The sequence below is a fragment of the Haliaeetus albicilla genome, chromosome 9 (genome assembly GCF_947461875.1).
Source record: "Haliaeetus albicilla chromosome 9, bHalAlb1.1, whole genome shotgun sequence".
In the NCBI taxonomy this organism is placed as follows: domain Eukaryota; kingdom Metazoa; phylum Chordata; class Aves; order Accipitriformes; family Accipitridae; genus Haliaeetus; species Haliaeetus albicilla.
In genome coordinates, this window is record NC_091491.1 from 2,837,039 (window position 1) to 2,858,557 (window position 21,519).

Genomic DNA, 21,519 nt, shown 5'->3' on the forward strand with positions numbered 1-21,519 from the left:
GAATAAAAGACCTGCTCATAAGTCAGCTGTCAGATTTCCCATTGTTATTAAAGGTCCTGATCCTGTGTGACCCTACTACTAACAGCAGAATGGCCATACTCTTCACTTGGGAGCCCGCAGCTCTTGGTAAAGGCAAGAAGCACTTTCTTGGGTCCTTTTTTGAATTCAGCCCTTGCTGGATGACTAGGCTTGCTCAGTGCAGCCAGAATAATGCCACTTCACTCTGTCCAGCCCTTCACAGAGGAGTACTAGGTCAAGCATCCTGCTCTTCTTGCACCCAACCCAGCATGTGGGTTGCACCCCATGGACAGAGAGGCATTTGGGGAAGGGGAAGAAGAAGTTGCACTCCCTCTTTTGTTTTCCTCAGCTGTATCAAAATCCAACCCCAAATGAAAAGATGAAAATGTGTCTATAATAGAAGACTATTGAGCAAAAAGTAGTAGTGCTACTTTTCTGTATACACCTTTGTTTGTTGAACATAAAGCCTGAATTGCCACTGACCACACACATGGAATTAAAACATTCAGATAGGAAAGCAAAGGGGACAGGAAAAAATTTTTTCAAAAAAAAATCTGTATATATTATACTATAGTACCAGTGGCAGGAAAGTTAAGAAAAAGTATTATTTAAAAACAAACAAAAAAAAGGACACACACACCCCCAACCAAATAAAATTAAAAAAAAGGTATGTTCTCAGTTAATTCACTAAGTGCAAAAGCATATATAAGTAAGGTGTTGGTATGCCACCTAATAAATGTTTCCTGTTACTGCACACAGAAGTATCATTTTCCAGTCTCACAAATCTACCCCAATCTTGAGCAGCTGTTTGGAGGGTTGCCGGGTAGGGATGGAGGGGGTGTGAGGGAGTTGGGTTTTTGTTTGTTTCATTGGGGTTTTTTGAAACAAAACACTAACCATAACACATGCATTAATTGAATGTCACGGGGGCTGTCAGAAAAAAAAGCTCCCAGTAAATAAAAAAGTAACATTTTAGTAATAGGTTACTAAATGTGCATAGGTTGCAAAGTATCAGTTATTCACTACAGGGTACTTGCTTAGTGCTAGAAAGCCTTACTCCGTTTGCCATTCATTTTGGAGAAATGAATAAATTTAGGCAAATCAGGAGTAGGGTAAATCTGGAGAAATTACAAAGGGGAGGAGTTCACCTTCCTGGCTATGGCTTTCAGGTCTGTCCAGGACTACTTACTCCAGTATAAAACTGAGAGCAGAAATATGATCACAGCCTAAGAAGTCTAATCAATTCTGGTTTCAACACTGAGCCTATTTAAAATAGATAATGGAATTGCTGTTCCTTGTTCTGTTCTCTCTGCACATTCTCAAGACAGAGGCACTAGGTAAGTCCTTGCCTGCTCTTTCTAACCCCATGTACCAAGGTTACTCTTATTTATGATTTGTTTCTGAGTATCAGTACATACAGTAGAGACTTTCTAATTCTTCTATATGACAAATGAAAGATGTTTTATTTATTTCTCTGACTTTTATTATTTGTGGTAAAATATCAAGTATAGACTTTTCTCAGGAACAAATGAGTGGGTTTGTGGGGTTTTTTTTCCACCTTTAGAGATTCTAGTTGCCTTCCTCCTCCAAGAAAAATCAATGAGGTTTGACTTGATGTCTATAGTTAACTATATATGTAAATTTAAAAAATCAAACCACAATTTCTTTATCTGTAAACTTCTTAAAACTTCAGATAGCTTGTTTTAGTTTTCCACTCATATTGCTTTGCAGTTTATGATATAAGAAGAAATTCTTATGGTTGCCTACTGAGAGAGAAAGAACAATACATCTTTTGCTGCATTAGCCCAGCAGATCCATCTATTTTTGCACTGTGTGCACTATGTACATAAGTACACTATGCACTTACGATGACTAGATTAAATAGCGGTCTATAATTAGTATTGAAAAATGCAGAAGGTATTTTTATGCTTCTATTAGATCAGCAATGCTATAACATTGAATAAATCACCTCTCCTATGTAAATATCAGCACACAGCCTCAAAATTAAAGATAAACACTGCAGTTCTTAATAGTAATGAAGGGTCTATTGTTTGCACTAAAATAGACTAGACTGCATTAAGGAAAAAAAAGAGATACAATATTATCAGAGGTATCAGAGGGAAGCACTGCACCAAGAGCCTGTTAAAGGGACACGGTTTTAAAGCAGATCAAGATTCAGTTGCCAGACTTAAAGTAACAGAGGTCTGAGATGCTCAGGAAGTACCTTAAGGAGCACAGCCTGAGCACTGGGGAAATGGGGGGGATTCCCCACATTTTATTTTTCTGTTCTTAGTTAATTCTCCATATCTATGACTCAGTAGCTTGGCTTTTCCAGATTCTTACCTGGCAGTTCAAGTACCTACCCTCTTCCCTAGTCTGTATTTTGTAGGTATTCTCTCTCCAGAGGCTTCCCACATGTGGTGCAGGTAAACAGAAACACAAAGAACCTTTGCTCTTCCAAAGTCTACAACTAGTGTTTGCTTGATATTGATTACTCACTGATTAACACTTTGCTAAATTTACTGCTCTATTAAGGGATTTATTGCAGGATCTTGAAAGACCATTTAGAAAATCCTTATGGGCTTTATTAGATTAACGTTAATAATTAGTGCTTTAGCAGATGGAAGTAAGATAGGGAATGCATGTAGTATTTTTTGTTGCTTTTTTTCCCCACCATGATTATTGCCAGTAGAGGCAAACTACACAGTCATTAACGCACAAGAAATCTGCTCTCTCCCTCACCTTCTTTTCCAAACCTTTTCCTGAGGTAGAAGCTTCACAGGATACATCATGCTAAGTTAAAGGCTAAACATTTCAAGAAACCTCAACTTTTGAGAATCAGCCTAAATTATTTTTGTTATATTTGGAAGGTATCTTTTTTTAAAAAATAAGCATTTCATTTCTATCTTACCACTTTTCAGAAGCAGCTTGACTGATATCCACTTATCAGCTCATTTAACATACCTCCACCAGGGTTGTTTTTCTAATCTGGGCAGCCTCATAATTCACCACACTTAAATAGTCAATATGACTGATTGCTAATCTTTCAAATTGCTTTCAGCCTTGACCTGTCTTAATATCATAGCACCTATGTTTTAAAATTATTACTAATAGTCTTTAGAGGGCTTTATAAAGGAGCAAGCTTCATTATCTATAATGAAGAATGTGTAATTCCCATTCTACAAAAGGGAAACTGAGGCACACTGGTGCAGTCATCTGCCCAGAGATCAACCAGCACCAGGAAGAGAAACCATCTCGCTTGAATCTCTGTCCAGCAGCTCATCCACTGACTTACATGGATCTCAGTTACCATATTCCATTAATAGCTGTGCTGATGCACCTCAAATGGCTTGGTTGATTCCTTTGAGAGATCAATGACTCTCTGGTAATACTATTAGACAGGCAGAAGAGACGCAAAATGTCTGCAATGTTCCAAGAGGAATATTCCAAACCTTTTGAGAGAGAGGTTTTATTAATGGTAAATTCAGTCTAGTGCCATTCGGAGAACAACAGTTGCAGAGGACAGTAATGTACATCCATCTAGAAGCTTTGTGGTGGGGTTACAGCAAGCGCCAAATGTTACTGAAAAAATAATTTTCTTTAAGAGGAATGGAATGAACCCCAGCATATTTTAACCTTTTTCTTTATCACAGACCAGGACTCAGCCATGAGAAGACATTCTCCCACAGTCCATGCTCTAGTGATCCAAAAGATTGATGCATGACAGAACATGATTCCTCTAATTTTCTGTATTTCTACTTACATACTTTTAACTTTCACAAACATAAAATTTATGTAACTGTGCTGACATTGACATTGTCAGCATTAATTCTCAGTCTGATGTTTCTTCAGGGCCATTCAAATATGAAGTATACCTAATATCTCTATAAGCAGCATAAAAACAAGATGCTGTAACTTCTTCCATTTCCAGTTCTAATGGTATAGATTGCACACATATTTATAGTTGTGTTTCAAATCCATTTTAGGGTTGGGAAAATTGGGATGCTGGTGCACTTAGATACACTCTGGGATGAAAAGTTGCATTTTCAGTTGTTTAAGAAAGAATAATAATAACTGCAATGTAAGACCTAGAACACACAGAAAAGGCAGTAAGCCGTAGCTGCTTTAGGCAGTAATCCATAGGTGCTTTAGGACATATGGATTGCCTGAATTTCCCTCTGTCCACCCACCTAATCCAACACATGATTAAATATAACTGACAAGCTATCACTGACATTATCTCAAAGTAGTTACCTCGACTATCTCAGTGCAGACAGACTTTTGATCTCAAGTTATGATCTTTATGCAGGATACATCGCTTAGGGCTTCCTTTTCTTTCTTCCTTGTCATCATTCAAGCTGCTAAAATAGATTTAAAGGCTTATCTGAGTCTACCTATCGTCATCCATACATATCAGTGTATGCCATCGTTGTCAGATCCACTGTATGCAAGAAGAAACAAAGGCTCTCATTTGTCACGTTGCTGAGTGTGCACCGAGAGCAGGAGATACCCACTGATACTGCTCTGTGCTCTCCCCTCTCCATACAGCTACTCAAACTGCACAAGCAGGCTTCTGGCAGCACAGAATTTTCTAGTTTTATCAACTGTGCTGAACAAGTAGCAGCACTTAGTGCTTAATAGCTTTGAAATGCTGAAATTCTTTCACTAATAAACTTTCCTATTAACTGTGGATCCTGCAATTAAATTTTAGCAAATTAAGTCTATAAGAGGGACTGTTATGGTGAACAGAGGTTGAGCCACTATTATATTCACTGGCATATTTGGCTTACAGTTGGAGATGTTTTATGGCTGAGAGAAGAAAGGGTGCAGACTGCTTGACCAGGGTATCTAAGGATGCAAATCCTGTAACCTCAGCATGCACTTATTTCCTTCCACAGTCTATGATAAAGGCACAAAGTGGTATGGCATTATAACAATTTCATTCTCACTCTCTCTTTGACACTAAAATTCAGCAAAAGAGAGAAAAGTGCTTGTAGCAGAGCAGCAGGTGAGACAGTGGAGCCAGAGAGCAGCTCTTCAGTTAGCTCAGCTGAATGAAACAGCCTGTTTCATTTGGGGGGGCAGAGAACCAAGCCCAGCGGGCAAAGAAACAACATTGTGTGTCACTGGAAGACTCCTGAAAGGCAGCTACAAGACAGTATTAGAGTCCTATAGGCAATAAACTTTGAAGTGTTTTTAACTTCTTACATTTCTGCAGCCTGCCAGGTGTGGCATTCAGATATATCTGCATTGCACATATGGATAAATTTGTTTCAGACCAGGAATGCCTTGATTCTCTTCACATCAGTCTATGTGTGAAGTTATTCAAGAATATGTACTGTGCAGACACATCTTGCTGTAATCTACATTCATCTGCAGATCCTGACTTCCTCTCAAAGAATTACCCACGTAAGCGTTGTAAGATCACCTCTGCTGTCTCCATCACATACGAATCCAACAACTGCCCCTCATCCCTGTACATGACTTCTGAACTGCTGAAGAGTGATTGCATATAGCATGTAGTGATGAATGACTGATATCACAGATGAGAGGAATCCTGCTTTGCTGTGCCTAAGGCAGCATACATCTATGCGATGCCTCGATAGGCATCAAGGTTCTTAAGCAGACAGATTTTTTATTAGGCTGATGCATCCAAGGGCATCACAGCTCCAAGTTCAAAAATCATTGTTCACTTGTTTGCAGTATGTTTCTGGTGACATGCAATGAGTGGGCAATTTTCCATGTACACAGTGAACCCAATCACATTATTAACGCTCCATTTAAGTATCAGCCTGACTAGCGTGAGTACACTACATTGTCATCAGTTTGTATTAACTCACTGTTTAGCTGACCTCAAGCAGAACTGCAATGTGCTGCATCACCTCGTCCTTCTCCAGCATCCCAGCCAGGTGCTTTCCTGCTGTTCTTCACTTCAGCTCAGGGAAGGAAAGGAGCATGGTAGAAGCCATACAAAGGAGCCATACGCAGGTGACAAGTGACATTACTTCAGCTTAAGAATTACTCTCCTTTCTCCTATAGCAAAAGGTATCAGCTTGAGAGTTGGAATATCCCTTATATGCTGCAAGCTGTGCACTGCGATACGTAAGAAAACTGGAGTCACGGTTTCTCCTAGTTCTTATATTTAGATTTTGAAGACTGGAAGGAGAAAAGCATTTTCAGAGACAGGCACTGCTGTGAAACACCTTTCTCTTAGCTGTCCAAATAACCAGCACAAACCTTTAGGTCCTCAAGACATGCTGCAAAGTCCAGTTCTTCAGCTAGGTGTCTGTCTTCATGCAAAGAGGCTTTTTTCCCTGTTTCTGGCATTGCAGGAGATGCTTTGTTATGTTGCAGAATATATCTAATGGCCTGGTATTAGATTTTTAGTCACGTTTCTAACTGTAGGATCAGTCATCATAAACGCAGCACAAAAGACTACAAAAGGACAGTAAAGCCAGAATGTAATTTGTTTGAACTAAATTTTTAAAATACTAAAAAAAGGCTTTCTGAATTTTATTTGACGCTGCCTCTGTTGTAAACAAAGCAAAGCAAAATACCCCACAGAAGCAAATCACCTTAGCCCTGGATACTCATTTTTTGTTAAAGGCCAGCTTCCTTCTCTGATACAGCAAATTTATGAGGACACATATATATGACAGAGGCTACAACAGTATCACAGGTCACAGCTAAAAACATTTTCCTCTCTCTGACACAAAGGAAGTAGTTTGCAAGTGTTTATAGGGCATATCTAGCATCCTCCAATCTCTTTGGATTTTTCCTTTATACATGTTGCAAAGACCTCATTGAGCATGTGATTTATGTACACGTGCAAATTATAAACACTGTGCTCAAATCAGATGTGGTTACGTGTAATGCTTCACTAGTACAATAAAGCTTATTTTCAAGGTTAACTCTCCATAATATCTTGGAATGTACCTACCTACAGATGTATATCGTTATGAAAAATAAAATTTCCAGGTAAAAGTGAATGGAAAAGAGATGGATGATCACAAACATTTGTTTTTACATGGTTAGAGATACACAAATCTAGATGTAAACATTTGGAACTGATTTTGCCTGTCAAAGTAGTTGATCAGGACTTCCTGAGGATGTGTAATACTTAAGAATGTATAAATAGACTTATGTATATATGCTCAGCTTTTGTTCAGCAATCTCATTAATTAGAAAGACAGACTTAGATTCCACTTGATTTTAGGTTTCTTTGTCTTTTGTACTTAAGATAACAAGTTTCACAAAGCAAGCTAAAAATAGCACGAGCCCAACACAAACCAAAGCTAAAAATACACCGCATGCAAAACTAGCTTTTGCCATTTTCATGGAAAAGGCCAGCCTTCACTCTGCTGCAAAGCCGGCGGTTACAACAGATTTTAGGGATGGATTTGAAACCAGTGGACAATAGTGCAGTAAAGAGAACTATGCCGTTCAGGGCAGCCTGGGCTTTCTGAAAAGCAGCAGTGCAGAGGGAGCACTATCAGCTGTGTGTCTCAGAAAACAACGAATTGTCAGCGAGGACATGGCTGAAAGAGGGTGACAAGAGATCTGATGGGACAAACAAAGGAGTCAGTCAGTGAAAGGGAGAGAAGGGATTTTAACTAAAAAGCAACAGGGGATATTCTTACTGTCTTAGTACTTCAGGCTATTTGTGGCATAAAGGTCATTTACACTTCAAGAGACTAAATATAGTTAATAAAAATAGCTAACCATCAACATATAAAATTAATAGATTTCCAGCTACTTTATTCAGAAGGACACAACCTGTTTTAGTAACCTTTTGGGCAGATGGACAAATTAAAAGGCCAATTTTCATCTAGCCTGAATACCACCTGTCTCACGGCACTGAGTCAGAGGAGACGTGGGCTTCCATGCAGCAACTCAGCAGGTCCAAGTAGGGCAGTAAGCACGGAACAAGTAGGACAAAGTAGATTTAGGAACTTTTATGGAATTCAGGCAATCTGACCATGGGCCAAAGAGCTTAAGGGTCTTTTCCTAGATCACACAATAGCCCCTTGGCAAACTGCTAACACCCTGGCTTCCAACCAGGAGCACTGTCCTCCATCCAGCTGTGTAAGTGAACAGAAGAGGGAGTTCTCAACTGAAGGAATTTTTTGCCTCAAGTTTCCAAGCTAGGCTTGATAGCTAAAACAACTGAAAACATTTACAATAAAATGAAAACAATACGTAACTGTATTGTTTTCCAGCTATTCTGGTGCCAAAAAAACAGCTTTGGTCAGGAAACCAGTTGTAAATTTGACAAGGAAGAAACAGAGATAAGTAGGACTGCTCACTTGCCAAGAGAGACTCCCTAAATTTAACTGTCTTGACCTTTGTGAAGGAAGAGGAGGCCTTCAGCCTAGTTCAGCCCTACTCTAAATTAAAACCCAGTAAAGTCAGGGTGACACCTCTGATATGGTGCATTGCCACTTAAATCAAGAATCCATAATACAATGTAAGAGCCAGATAGAGTCAATAACATAGGAATTGTGAGTCCAGGTGTATATGTGTACTGAACGTATATGTGTACTGAATTATAGTACTTCCAATGGTGACAGCAATGCAAATGTCTCTATTTAATGCCAATTAGGCAAGGAGCTTTTGGAAATCCTGGCTAGTATCTAATACTATCCTGAGCAAAGTGTGGATGCTCATGGCTTAACTCATGTGTACCAGCAAGGTATGGGAGTAAGCTATGAAACCCTCCAGGGCAGCTCCTATCACAGCAATGGTTTCAGCACCTCAACTGCAAAAAAACAAACAAAACCCCCAAGCGACCAAAACCCCCACTTTCTGCTGCATTTTTCTGGGCTATAAAATAAACAACAGGAAAGAGAATGGGGGAACTGAGGTCTGATTGAAAGAGCAGCCAGGTGAGAGGACTGCAGGATGGGATCTCATGTGTACTGAGTCCCTGTAAGAAAGGGGCTTCAGAGAAAGAGACAAAAGACTGAAGTGGAAAAGGTGGAAAGGTGAAGGGCACGTTGTCAAGAGATGGGATGAAGGATGGATGAAGCAAGAACAGGAATTACAGATTATGAAGGAACTATTTGAATGCTGTAAACACCAGGGAGGGAAAAGAATTGTTTAGGGTGGTTCAGTGATATTTCTAGGAGTGATGGGATGCAGATAAGCAAGTGGAAAATGTAAGCTATTAAACAGGAAGCATTTCCTGACAGTGAAGGCTAATAGACTGTGGAAAAGTCTCCTAAGGGAAGTGGCAGGAGCCACTCAGACAATTAAAACTAGACTAGACAACATACCTTAGGGCATAATCATGCCTAAGACCACAGACAACTGACTGGATGTGACAAGTATCTTTCCTTCTTGCTTCAGAAATAAAGCCATAAAGCCCAGGGGGAAAAAAGGACCATTGTAAATGCAAGTTCCCTATACGCAGGGAGGCATCACACCTGACTCAAATAAAATCCGAATGCAAATTTTCCTTGTAAGTGACACAGTGTATGGCAGTTTGGTTCATCCTGAGTGGTATCTATACAAAAGGTCCTGTTCTCTAATGTTACATTACCGCCAACCGAGAAAAAAAATCTAGTTCACAGTAAACATTAATTCATTGTTTGCTCAGGCATTCTGCAATGTGTAATTAGCTCATTGTTTAAGATTTAACAGCTCTAAGGACCTTTTTCTTGTGAACTGCTGAATTAATATCCTGTTCTACTTCACTGATACCATCCAACTTTCTAAACCACAACTGTGATAAGTACTTGATAGCAAAACACTAATTCTTTGTTAGCTTGTAGACATTAGGAATTTTGCAGGAATCTTGCAAAAATTAGATGCTAATTATTTGGTGTATGTTGCATTCAACAGAAGAAGGGAAGAATACTCATGAGTGCTGGATGTAAGGCAGCAGTAGACACCTGAGGGCTGGATATTTTTTAATTTTTAAACCTTTTCTCCCCATCATCTTGATGTGCAGGCTGAAAGATTTTTAGCGTGCTCATGTGTCAATCTATTAAGATGTGATTGAAACCCACAAGCTTATCTGAGAGAACCTGCCAAACACCTATCAGCTGGTAAAAAGTCGGTGGTTGCTTTGTTTGAGAAGGGTTGGACTCAGACTCAGCAATGAAAGGCTCTAACCGACTTCCATTTCACTCCTCTGGTACAGAGACATTGTATCAGGACCACTGACAATATGATTTGGTGATATTTACATTCCTTCAGTGTCTCCTGTGGTCATCTTTGATTTTCGTGGTTCTATGGTCATGGTCTAAAAGCTCCACAACCTTGAACCCAATGGACAATGAACTTGCTGCACTTAGTCCTAATTGTGAATCATACTGACTGTAAAATTGGATTTGCATTACAGTAATGCTTTGATGTATAAGTCATGATCACACTCCCATTGTGCAAGGCACTATACAAACCCAGAACAGTAGACCTTGTTCCAAGAATTTACAGTAAACAGACCGGAATACCTCAACTGACCTTGATTTCTCACCTGACAACCTTCCTGTCTGCTTAAACTCACATCCCAAAGAGTTTGAGACCAAATCTTTGCAAGCAACTATCCCCTCATGCTGCATAGATGCTACTACCTTTAAACATTTGTGTCCAGGTTATTCCTGCAGTGGAATATTTTTTCTCCTGAAGGTTTGTGCACATGTAACTTGCAAAGAAAGAAAGACCACTTGCAATCACAGGGTACTGGTACAGCAATTGTTAAAGCATATACTGAACACTAGGCTAGAGCATTTGCCAAAAATATGAACGCAGTCATACATCCGTGCAAATACTAACACATATGAAACATAACCAAGCATTGTGAAGATCGGCTTACCCGGTATTTGCTAGGCATTTATTGATTGAAATACCGATTAAGGCACCTGGTGACATTCTGTGCTTGAAACTTCTGGTTCTGCTGTTTCCCAGGGGAGATGAGAAATCGCTCAGCGCTGCTGGAGGTCTGGCCACTGTCTTGTGTACACAGGCCTGAAAAAATGCCACAATCAATTTTAGAAATGGCAGGTCCTAAAGCTAAGTTTTGTGTATGTTTAGAAATGTGTCAGAAAATAAAACCTTGTCGAAACCAATTTTTTGATACTTACAAAATGTTAATGGAACAACAATGTGGAAATCACTACAGTTCTTACAATACAAATCTAGCAATATTATTTACTTTTGTCCTCAATATTACTTAACATTTGTTGAACTAGAAAGTGAGTCAACATTATTTATAGTTTTCAGCATAAATTTAATTTTTGTGAGAGATGAACTAAAACAGTATCATTTTTCAAGAATATATTAATTGCCACAAGCTCATCCAGGTCTCCCTCTGTTGTTATAGCTAGCCACATTTTGCATCAAGGTTCTATTTATAACTTCCTCTAAATACTTAGTAGATCGATGGTATTGCTATGCTACTGATATGAAGATAAAGGTGTTAAAAGCAGTTACGAGCCTTCCAGCAGATGATTTATAAAAGATCACAAATTATGGTAATTAGCAATCTAATGACAGGACTCTTCCATAATAATCCCTAAAAATTGATTAGCCATTTATTAAAATGCCTATAATTTACTAATCATAGGCAAACAGAAACTATAGTATTAATCATGATTATAAGAGGTTTTGAATTGTTATTGATTAAAGTTAAATAGCCGAAGAGAACTATTGCTGTTAAAGTCCATTTAAACTTTATAACTGTCATAAACAGCCACTGAAGCATGCTGTGATAAACAAACTAGTCCTTACTTTCTTGGCTAGATCAACATATACTTAAGTTAAATCAGCTCTCTTCCTCTGAATTCTGTATTTCTTCTGACAATGAAAAAGTAAGATTAAGACCTTCTATTGAAAAATTTTTCAACCATCTGTGTGGGATCACAGCTGAGTTAGACTGAGGATTCTTTCTTTCTTTCAGGAGATGAGATCCTTCATTTCTTAAAATTCCCTATTGCACCAAGTAATCTTTAAAATAGTTCCTGGAACGGAGTGAGATAAGTCATCTTGCATAAGTGAATTTACAAGTATATGAAAGGATGACAAGTACAGAACTGATAAAAGGAAATTTATTTTAACACTACATATATTCAGATGTGGAACTTTTGCCTCAAGAAGTTGCTGAAGCCAAAGTTTCAAAACCAAATTATTTAGAACTGCAACCCATCTAGAGTTCTACTATTTTATGCTAGCACGGTTTCTGGAAGGAATATTTACAGGCGTAAACTGATTCATTCAAGACCAGGAGGAGATCTAGAGAGAGTCAGAGCTGCCTACTGCAGGATTTTTATGCTCTTTCCTGAATTATTTGATATTAGAACCCAGCTAGACTTGCTGGATGGTGTGCTCCACACTTTACAGCTGAAGCACTCACCTCTTACCAGCCACTGCTGTTTATATATTTAATAAATGAATCATCTTACTCTAATAAAATTGGGCAGACATAAATAAGAAGTTGTCAAAATGGTGTGGCCAGTCATCACTCTCTGAGGATCTCAGGTTGCAACCCCGTTTCCCATCTGCTTTCTCAAGGGACAACTTGTACAGCTTTTTATTAATCTGATTTTCAATATCTGATTTTTTTTTTTTTTTTTTTTTTTTAGTTGGAGGCCATTGGTGCTATCAGTCACAGAAGTATGAACAGCCACACTGTGAAGGTACTGCTAAACAATTTATTTTTCCTATCACATCAGTGTTTGGATTCTTTTGCAAAGGGCCTCTTTGTAGAAATAATGTAAAAATTCACACAACTGAGCATTTAATGCTGCATGATCACGTTATATGCAAACATAAGTGCTGAACAGGATACCTAAAAAAGGGTATTTTGAAGATACTAGTGTTCTAACTCTCCATTTTGTTTCAACCTAGGATAATGCTACAAATATAAAAATAACTCTGAATGTGCTCCAGAGGTAATCATCCCAGCAAGCTGGGTATAGACAGCTATTTAAATTCTTAAGGACAGTTATGAAAAATCCTAATGTTCTACCTACAGCTGCACCTTTTGTTTTACCAGCAGGATCCACCTAGGCTGCCTGCTCTCTTGCTCACCCCTGCGTCCTGCCCAGCTCTCCCTGGAACTGTGCTGAGAGCAGCATTTCACTCCTAGCACCATCACTATCACCACTTTTTGTTGTTTTTTTTTTTTTTTTATAGTTTCCAAGTTTCTATAATTTCTATAGCTCAGCCAACCTCAATGGTAGTTCACTTTCTATTTTACAGCCATTTACATGTGCATATTTTCCTATTAAGCTTAAGAGAACATTCCTGACACATATTAATATTTTTAAAACTACCAAAAATTATATAAGAAAGTTCCTGTATTAAATTCCAACATCCAAAGACTTTTTCTTCAAAGATGTCTCCAATTTCCCAAGCAAGAATATATTGACTGTTGGGCGGTTTGGCTTTATCAAGGATTTGCAGTCTACAGAAAAAAAATATTTTCTTCATCTCTAAATAGATCCTCGACAATGGCATGTAACAGCCGCCACCTGCAAAGGAAACAAACAGTCACCTATCAATATTGTCACCAGAAATGTTGTTTATGACAACAGCCTTAAGCCACTGAATTTTGAAGGATATGATGTGAAGGGATCTTCAAAGTGGAACATAGAAAATAATGGACATACAGGCAAGTACTGTCAAATTATTACTGTTATTATGGGATTTACTTGTGCCTTCACTTGGAACCATCCAGTCACTTCTTCCATGTTCTGGGCAAGGTGTTAGATATCACCACTGCTACTTAAAAGCAAGGGAGTGAAAATAAGATAGCACCCCTATCTTTCAGAAGTGAAACTTTCAGAACACCTTCTGAAGCAAGGCTTTCTGGGAACTTTGGGAGAATGATCTGGTTTTTTGGATTCTGGACAGAAATTGGTTCTGTGCACATGCAGAAACAGAACTCGAGATGTCTAGGGAACCTCAGACAACAACCTCTAGGACTAGGAGGTGGGTGGGTATAGGGGTTTAGGACAACAGTTTTGGCAGAGGTGTGTAATTTCTGCTGAATGCTCTTATACCCTTCATTTTGGGGCTTGCCCTTTCTAACCCTTGCTCCTGTACAAAGAAGAATTCTGCTGAAGAAGAACATAATCTGGGAAAGTCATTCAACCAGCGGCTGGCAGTGTGTGCGTCTTAGTAGTTCTTTAAACAATGAGCTGAAATCTTCTCAGATTTCAACCTGTTTTCTCTGCAAACAGAAGTAATCTAATGTGAGCTTGTTGATTAGCTACTTACTGATTCAGTAAACAATGAATCAGTGAACAGCAAATCAGTAAACAGTGAATCAGTGAATATAATTTAGAACTGTTTCTCTTCCTCCACTTTTCTTCACTAAAAGCAATACTAATGATGATGCTTCAACAATATTATGCTAAATTACTTTAACTTTAAAAATAAATCTGTTGCCATTTTTTTTTAAAAATATCTGTAGGGGTTATTAAAATCTTAGATGGATTGTTTTAACTGCCAAATCCCTAAAGTGGAAAATTGCAAGTGGCAAATATTTTCCTAACTTAAAATGGAAAGGTAGAAAGGTAGACAGCTGGGTAGATTTTCACAGCCAGAGGTCCTAGTTTAAACCATTGGTATTTTGACAGACCATAAGAAAAAGACATGTTTTAACTTTCAGTGCATGGGTTAATGACTTTCCCATTACAGAATGATATTCTAGAAGCTCCGTATTACAGTTGCTGTGCATAGAAATACCTTTTACAGGCAAATTAATATTCATAAGGATTGGTCAGAACTCTCATCGTTCCCAACCATGCAAAAGGATTAGGATTTTATCTGGGCTTTTAAAATTTCTTCCTTCTGAGGGCAACCAATCCCTGGGCTACAGTGAGTACAACACTGGAACTGTTATTGCTTAAATTACAGCTGCAATTAGAAGCTCTACGTGAGATCAGATTATCATTATGTTTGATGATGTGCAAATAGCAAAGGTCAGAGTCTCAAAGGTCCTAGAATCTAAATAAACAAAGCCAACAAAGATATGTTACTCATCCATTTACAGATAAAAAAAGCAAAGTAACTAAATGACTCACGCAAGCTTCCAGTTCATTTGAAATTCAGAACAGAAATGAAATCTCTGGGGCTTCAATCCAGGTCAAAACAATCTTTCCTATGGAAAGAAAAGTACTGTGCTTAATGTAGATGTCCTAACAAGTAAATTTTAAAAATACATCACAAAAGTCTCAAGCACAGGATGTGATGGTGATTTATAGCTAGAAAAGTGTCTCCTAAGAAAATTTTGTTTTGCTGTTAACAGCAGATTAAGCATCGCATTAAACAGATACAATGACTTAGATGCTTAGGCTTAAGTTGCAACACTACTCTAAATTAAAACAGAATATCTTTAAACCCTGCCTAAAACAAATGTTACAGTGCAGGCAATAGGAGATAAAAATGATGCTTAAAAACCAAATAAGCTGGGATCAAGGTTATTTTTAAGAATACTTTGATAGAGGGTATTCTCCTAGACAAAAAATGAAGGAGTATAGGGTCTTCTGAAAGGTATAAGTAGCTCTCATTCCTGGGGTTATAATGTCAGTGAACAAATCCCTACAAATCCCCTCAGTGCAATCAAGGAAAGACAGGCTATTACCCTGTTTTCTTCAAAATGCAATTAACTGATGATGCTCCAAAGGATACATAAATGGATGTCATAAAAGTCTATAAAACCCTTACCCCAGAACAATCCAAAGTAGTGCTCTGTCCTTTTCCTCCATTTTACAAAAGGAAACAAGTATCACCAAATTTATTTTATTTACTATTATTTATTCAGCTGAAATAATGGGTAGCTCAGCTCCCCAGCAAGTGAGGCTCTACTCAAGACATTCAAGTTCACAGAGCAAATCCCAGGTAGAAATGGGAAGAGAATCTCCAAGTGCTGTGCCATAGAGGGAGCCCCAAATGCTGTTGCATATTACTGGGAAGTGCCCTATGATATTTCTCCCTTTCATCTCAAATTAATCTCAGCTAGCATTTTGCAAGAGTTCAGCTTCTGCAGAGCTGAACTTCTGGAACATTCAGGTATGAAAAACCAAGCCAGAACTTTAGGATAAATTTGAACCTCAAGAACATGCATCTTGCTACTCTCACGTACTGTTAATGTATAATCTGTTGTGTATTTTTTTTTTTAAACAACTTATTTGTTTTCCCCAGTTAAAGTAACATTAAGCACATCCCCTAAAATTGGAGGCGGAGGTCTGGGAAGAAAATACAAGGCAATAGAGTTTCATTTTCACTGGGGAGTCCAAGGTGTGCAGCAATACCTTCCCGGGTCAGAGCACAGCATAGATGGAGAAAAACAAGCCATGGAGGTAGGTGAGACTGTTGTGGACTATGACTTTTACTCAGGAACTCTGGCTTTTTAAGATACTGTTGCACAAAAACTACTGACTAGTTCTCCTATGAAACCCCAACAGTGGAAATAAAGGACCGAGGACACGTTGCTTACTACCCAGAACACGCAGGAAAACACACTAGTTTTGCATAGCAAAGGCACAGGACAGGCAACAAATCTGGAGTTATATAGCCTTTGGGGAGGAGAAACATTTCACGGCCTATACAGTCTGATTACACTCTCACACTGCTTATTCAGATTATATATTCATTTCTGGGACTGCAACCATGAATCGAACTATGCAACCAAAAAAACCCCCTCTCTTCAAGGCAAGACAAGTCTCCAGTGCTGATACACATGGATTGGTGGAAGGAAACCACCCCCCTTTCAAACCATCGTGTAAAAATCTGCCTGTTCCACTGCACAGGCTGAAAATTGAGGGCTGCAGCAGTGCACGGAGCGCTTCACCTTCTGGGGAGGTGTACGAGAGGGTTCTGTTGTTGATGATTGAAGTTTTGAATTGTGGTATTCCATTTATTGCATAGTTCCTGTCTGAGGTCAAGGGCCTCAACAAGGGTCCCCAGCCTGTAAGCAACAAAGCAGCTCTGGCCCCACTGCAGCGTAGGTGCAGGGAAGCAGCCAGGCTGTGCTTAACAACAACAAACTGTAGAGGAAAATGAACAAATAATTGGCTTTGACTATTGTATTACAGCTTCATGTTGTCCACATAAGAGAAGATGTTTCGGATATAACAGAAGCGAAGAAAAATGCAGATGGTGTGGCTGTGTTAGCATTCTTTGTAAAGGTAGGTAGCTAAATTTTTTAACTGCTCATCTCAAATCTACCAGCAATTTGGCTGAGTGATCGATTGTGTTAATGTTACAGTAGTCCAAGACCTAACCTTCCCTGTCTTCTGCAGGCATTCAGTGCCAGCACTTAGTTCCTTTACCCTTTTCTATATTCTGCTTGCTGTTATCTTTTAGCCTTGTGGGTCTTTTCTGTTTTATTTGCAATTAATTTAAAGCAACCACTTGTTGAGAAAAGCATGATTTGGAATCAAAATGTTTCTGTTTCAGATTGAAGAAGAAAATAAAAACTATGCAACTCTAATAAATGAATTAGAGAATATTAAATACAAAGGTAAGACACTTTTGTTGGTCAAAATGCAACATACATTTATTTCAGCACATATACTACCAGGTAGTTCACGGTCCAATCCTGTTCTAATTACAGTAGAGATCGTTACTTGAAAGTCAAAGCCAAAAGATAGAGGTTAGTTTGTCAAGTACTCAGAGCATTGCAGGTGGGAGAAAATCTAGCTCTCCATATTTGCAGTGAAGAACACCCCCCGAACCAGGATGACTATTCCTGCTTCTACAGGAGGAAGCACAGTGAGAAGAAAAACATGCCTAAACCATGTGTTATCACAAGAGGCGTGTGTAACGTGTGCTCTGTGGGACCCTGCGGTTGGCAGTCAGGGATTTCACAAGCAGTGAAGCAGCGCGTGGGAAGCGTGCGTGGGGATGAGGCTTTACGTGGCCACGAGCAGCAGCCACATTTGAAGACAAATGTGAACAATACCCGCAGCCGCGCTTGTTACAAGCGATATTTCCACATGGTCTGTCTAGGGCAAAGAGCACAGATGGAGCCTTTGCCACTGAGTTCTCTTCTCCCGCCTGAGGAAGATCTTGGAAGGTACTATCGGTACAAGGGTTCCCTCACCACCCCTGACTGCCATGAGGGTGTCATCTGGACAGTATTTGAGAAGCCAGTTGAACTCAGTATTTCTCAGGTAAGTCGCAGAGGGATAGCCTGGAAGGTCTGCTTATGGTTATTTTGCTCCTTCATCTGTCTGCTCACTCACACAACATACACTTGTTAGCTGCTCCACCGCTTTGTTCTATGACACACAACACTTGCTTGGCATTAGCCTAATCCTACTCCTTAGTGCCAGTTTTTTTACCCTATTAAATCATCTCTCAAAAAAAGGCAGGAAAGCAGAAGGAAGGGGAAATGACAATGTGAAAAGAAAGTAAAAAAAACCCCACAGGTAAACACCTAACTCAGTGCTTCAGCAGCAGCACTTCCACAGGTGTCATCTGCTCACCCCCAAAATGTCACTGTTTTTCTTCTATTCTCGTAAGTATTAGGATACCAGAACAGAATACTTCAAAATCCAAAACCTTGAGTCTGTCGGCATCAGCTTTAAGCAACCCATTTGTGTCCTACAGAGAGGAACAGGAGACGGAATCATGACTGCCTCTAAAATACAGATTGTTCGGCTGACAGAGTACACGATTAAAAAATTCAGGTGTCCTGCAGTGGACTCTCAGCAATACTACTAGCCAGCACAGCCTGGCCGAGAGCCAGCATCTGTATTTTAGTTCCTTACCTGCAGTGTATTCCTAATCACTTCAGTCAGTGCTCAGCCACACACCAGTCAGCATAGCACAGTACACAAGGGCGAGCATCTGCTTGCTCTGGGCCAGTGTCGTGCTGCAAGCAATTAGAAATTCGAAAGCAAAGTCCTCTTACTTTACGTCACTGTGACGGAAGGACAGGACTGAGTGCGTCAAGAGCACTGGCGTAATCAGGTCCTTGAGGTGGACAAAGCATTTGGCTCACACGGAAAGGAAGTCCCCATGATTTCCAAGGCTAAAACAGGTCATCTGTCAGTGACCTCTGGCACTAGCCTCCATCACATTGTTTCCTGCAAGGTTTAATGCATCCATACAGTTCAAAACAATGCCACAGAGTAAGGCACTGCAGATTTAGAATATCACAATTTCCAGTGTTCCACGGAAAAAGGGTTTAACAATCTATTAATTTCTTTGATGTCTGCAGATTTCTCAATTTTCCACAGTCCACTTTGATGGGAAGAACTCAAGTTACATGGTTGAAAATTTCCGGCCTGTTCAGTTTCTGAATGAACGAAAGGTGTACTGGTCCAGTGCCAGCATCCTCCTGCCTACCACTAAGGTTTTAATGTTGCTCCTGATGCTTACGTACATCCTGAGTTCTCTTTTCCAATGAACATTTCTCACCTCATTCAAGGTTCTGGGCTTTTTGGAGGGTTTGTTTTTTTTGTTGCTGCTGTTGGTTCTTTGTATCAAGTAGTCTCTCTAACTACCAACTTATGAATCATATCTCAATACAGAATTTAACCTTGTCCTCCTCCAGATACTAACCAAGGACTTCTGTTGCTGCTCTTACATAAAATGAAACCCATTGCACTAAATCACAAGAATTCAATGGAACTGTAAGATAAAGCTATGAAGATTCAAATTTAAAAAAAACCAAACACTTAAAGAAAGAATTAGGATGGATTATTTGCAAGCCTGTAGTTTTAACACAATGCTGGAAGGACACTTTGCAAGCTATACAGAGGACCTTCAAGAGGAATCTCTTCTTAAGTGCCTATGAAGGGGGTTGTTTGGAGTATGTTTACATTCAACACTGCAAATCAGGAAGACAGTAACACGGGGAGTAATTCTTATCATCCCTACATTGTCCTACAGGAAGGTACAACACAGAGCAAAGAAAAAAATGCTCACACACAATTGAGCAACATTTGCAACTGATCTGGGTGATCCTATCTAGTGAAGGATATGTGACAAATTTCACCTGTACTAAGGCAATTCCCCCCCCCCCCCGCCCTTCTTCCTTCAGAATATCTAAAGTTAATTTTTAGATAAGAATAATGGATTCCTTTCATCTAATCTACTGATTCTGGATTTCAGGTTTCTCTCTTAAACCTATTTATTCAGCCTAGTACAGCATCCTTCTCTGGGGTGTCCATGGCCAATATGACGTGCTAGAAAGGAAAAGGGAAGCTCAACTGCACGTACCAGTTGCACATCTGTGGAAATTCCCTCTCTTTGGAGGGCTGCATTTGAAGCACGGGACTTTGATGATCCTTTACAGTTTTCATTTGCCTAATAAAATGGGACAGCTCAAGAAATGGCTCTTTCCAGTATCACATTTTAGAAGTTTTTAAATGTCGGTTTGAACATTTCAGTTTGTATATATATATTTTTTTATAATAACATACCTGCAATATTCACATACAGTTAAGATTCATAGTTTTTCCAAGAAGATTGTGATTTAAACTGATTTGTTCAGATCTTACTCAATTACTTACAGAAAAGCTCAATACATTGGGAAATGGGATTTCCTTGTATTATTCCAGTTCTCTCTCTGAAGAGACTCATAACAGTTTTCTTTGGCTAATGCCATAGAACATGTTACAGCTTCTTCTAGAATTTTAGATTTTGGTCACACCAAAATAGGATTTCATATTAGCAGACTTGTATTTTTTTCTTTAGCATAATATTTGCAAAGATGACTTTATGCTACAGCTATATGGCCATTTTCAGGAAAATCATGGCAGTGAGACTAATCACAGCTCACCAAAGGAGTAAAAGTGGTAGTGGGGGATTATTTTCATATTTAACAATCAATAATACAAGCTCAAAAAAACCACTGGGAAAGCAAATTCACCTTTTCAGGTTTAGACGAATCATTAAGACTTCAACTGTATATTTAGCTAACTGAAAAACCTCTGAGAAGCAAACATAAATGAAAGATTAAAGTTGAACAGAGACCTATGTTTTCATTGCCTTGAGTTTTTATTTCTTTTGTCCTTGCTGAAGGGGAATCCACACAATACTTGTTCAGAAAAGGAATGTGACTTTTTTCCCCCTATTTTCTTCACGACATTTAGGGTTGAGTTTGCATTTGGGGTGGGGAGGGTCAACATGGATTTGCAGTACATTGGGATGTTTCTGATGTCGGCAGGCTTGTGGAGATTTAACTTCACATGGGTCACCTGGGTATTATCTGCACATAGCAAAATTGCTTTGTGTATGGCACCTTGCTCAGCAGAGCTGCTGCACACACCCAGCCCATCAGGGAGAGGATGGGCAGATTTCTTGCCATGAAAGAAAGGGTACCATGGATTTACTCAGGGTAACTTCACTTCTGTACAAACGCTTGGCTAGTTAGTTAACCAGGATAAATGGTTGCGTACTTACCCATCTGTTGAACATCTCTGTGTTAGCCATTTCCACTATATCCCTCAACAACCCAGAAGCAGAGAACGCATCAAGAAATTAAGAGGAAAGATGCTTTGTTTTCAGGCTGTGTTACAAAATGTAATAAATGGAATTATT

The 21,519-nt window shown here is 39.1% G+C and overlaps 1 protein-coding gene across 1 annotated transcript; it reads left to right on the forward strand.

The window, feature by feature from the left end:
- The first annotated feature begins 1,151 nt into the window (after positions 1-1,151).
- CA4 (carbonic anhydrase 4) lies at positions 1,152-20,955 on the forward strand. The gene is made up of 8 exons (XM_069790956.1): positions 1,152-1,355; positions 12,600-12,653; positions 13,460-13,630; positions 16,168-16,325; positions 17,061-17,153; positions 17,425-17,488; positions 17,977-18,140; positions 19,193-20,955. Exons 1-8 carry the CDS (start codon positions 1,298-1,300, stop codon positions 19,379-19,381), a joined length of 951 nt encoding a protein of 316 aa, XP_069647057.1. The 5' UTR covers positions 1,152-1,297; the 3' UTR covers positions 19,382-20,955.
- The last annotated feature ends 564 nt before the right edge of the window (positions 20,956-21,519 follow it).

Bases quoted from the DNA above. Each gene is read 5' to 3' on its own strand.
- CA4 (XM_069790956.1), top strand. From the start codon at position 1,298: ATGGAATTGCTGTTCCTTGTTCTGTTCTCTCTGCACATTCTCAAGACA. The intron at 16,326-17,060 runs GTAGGTGAGACT...ATTGTATTACAG, and splicing joins GAGAAAAACAAGCCATGGAG to CTTCATGTTGTCCACATAAG. The intron at 18,141-19,192 runs GTAAGTCGCAGA...TGATGTCTGCAG, and splicing joins TTGAACTCAGTATTTCTCAG to ATTTCTCAATTTTCCACAGT.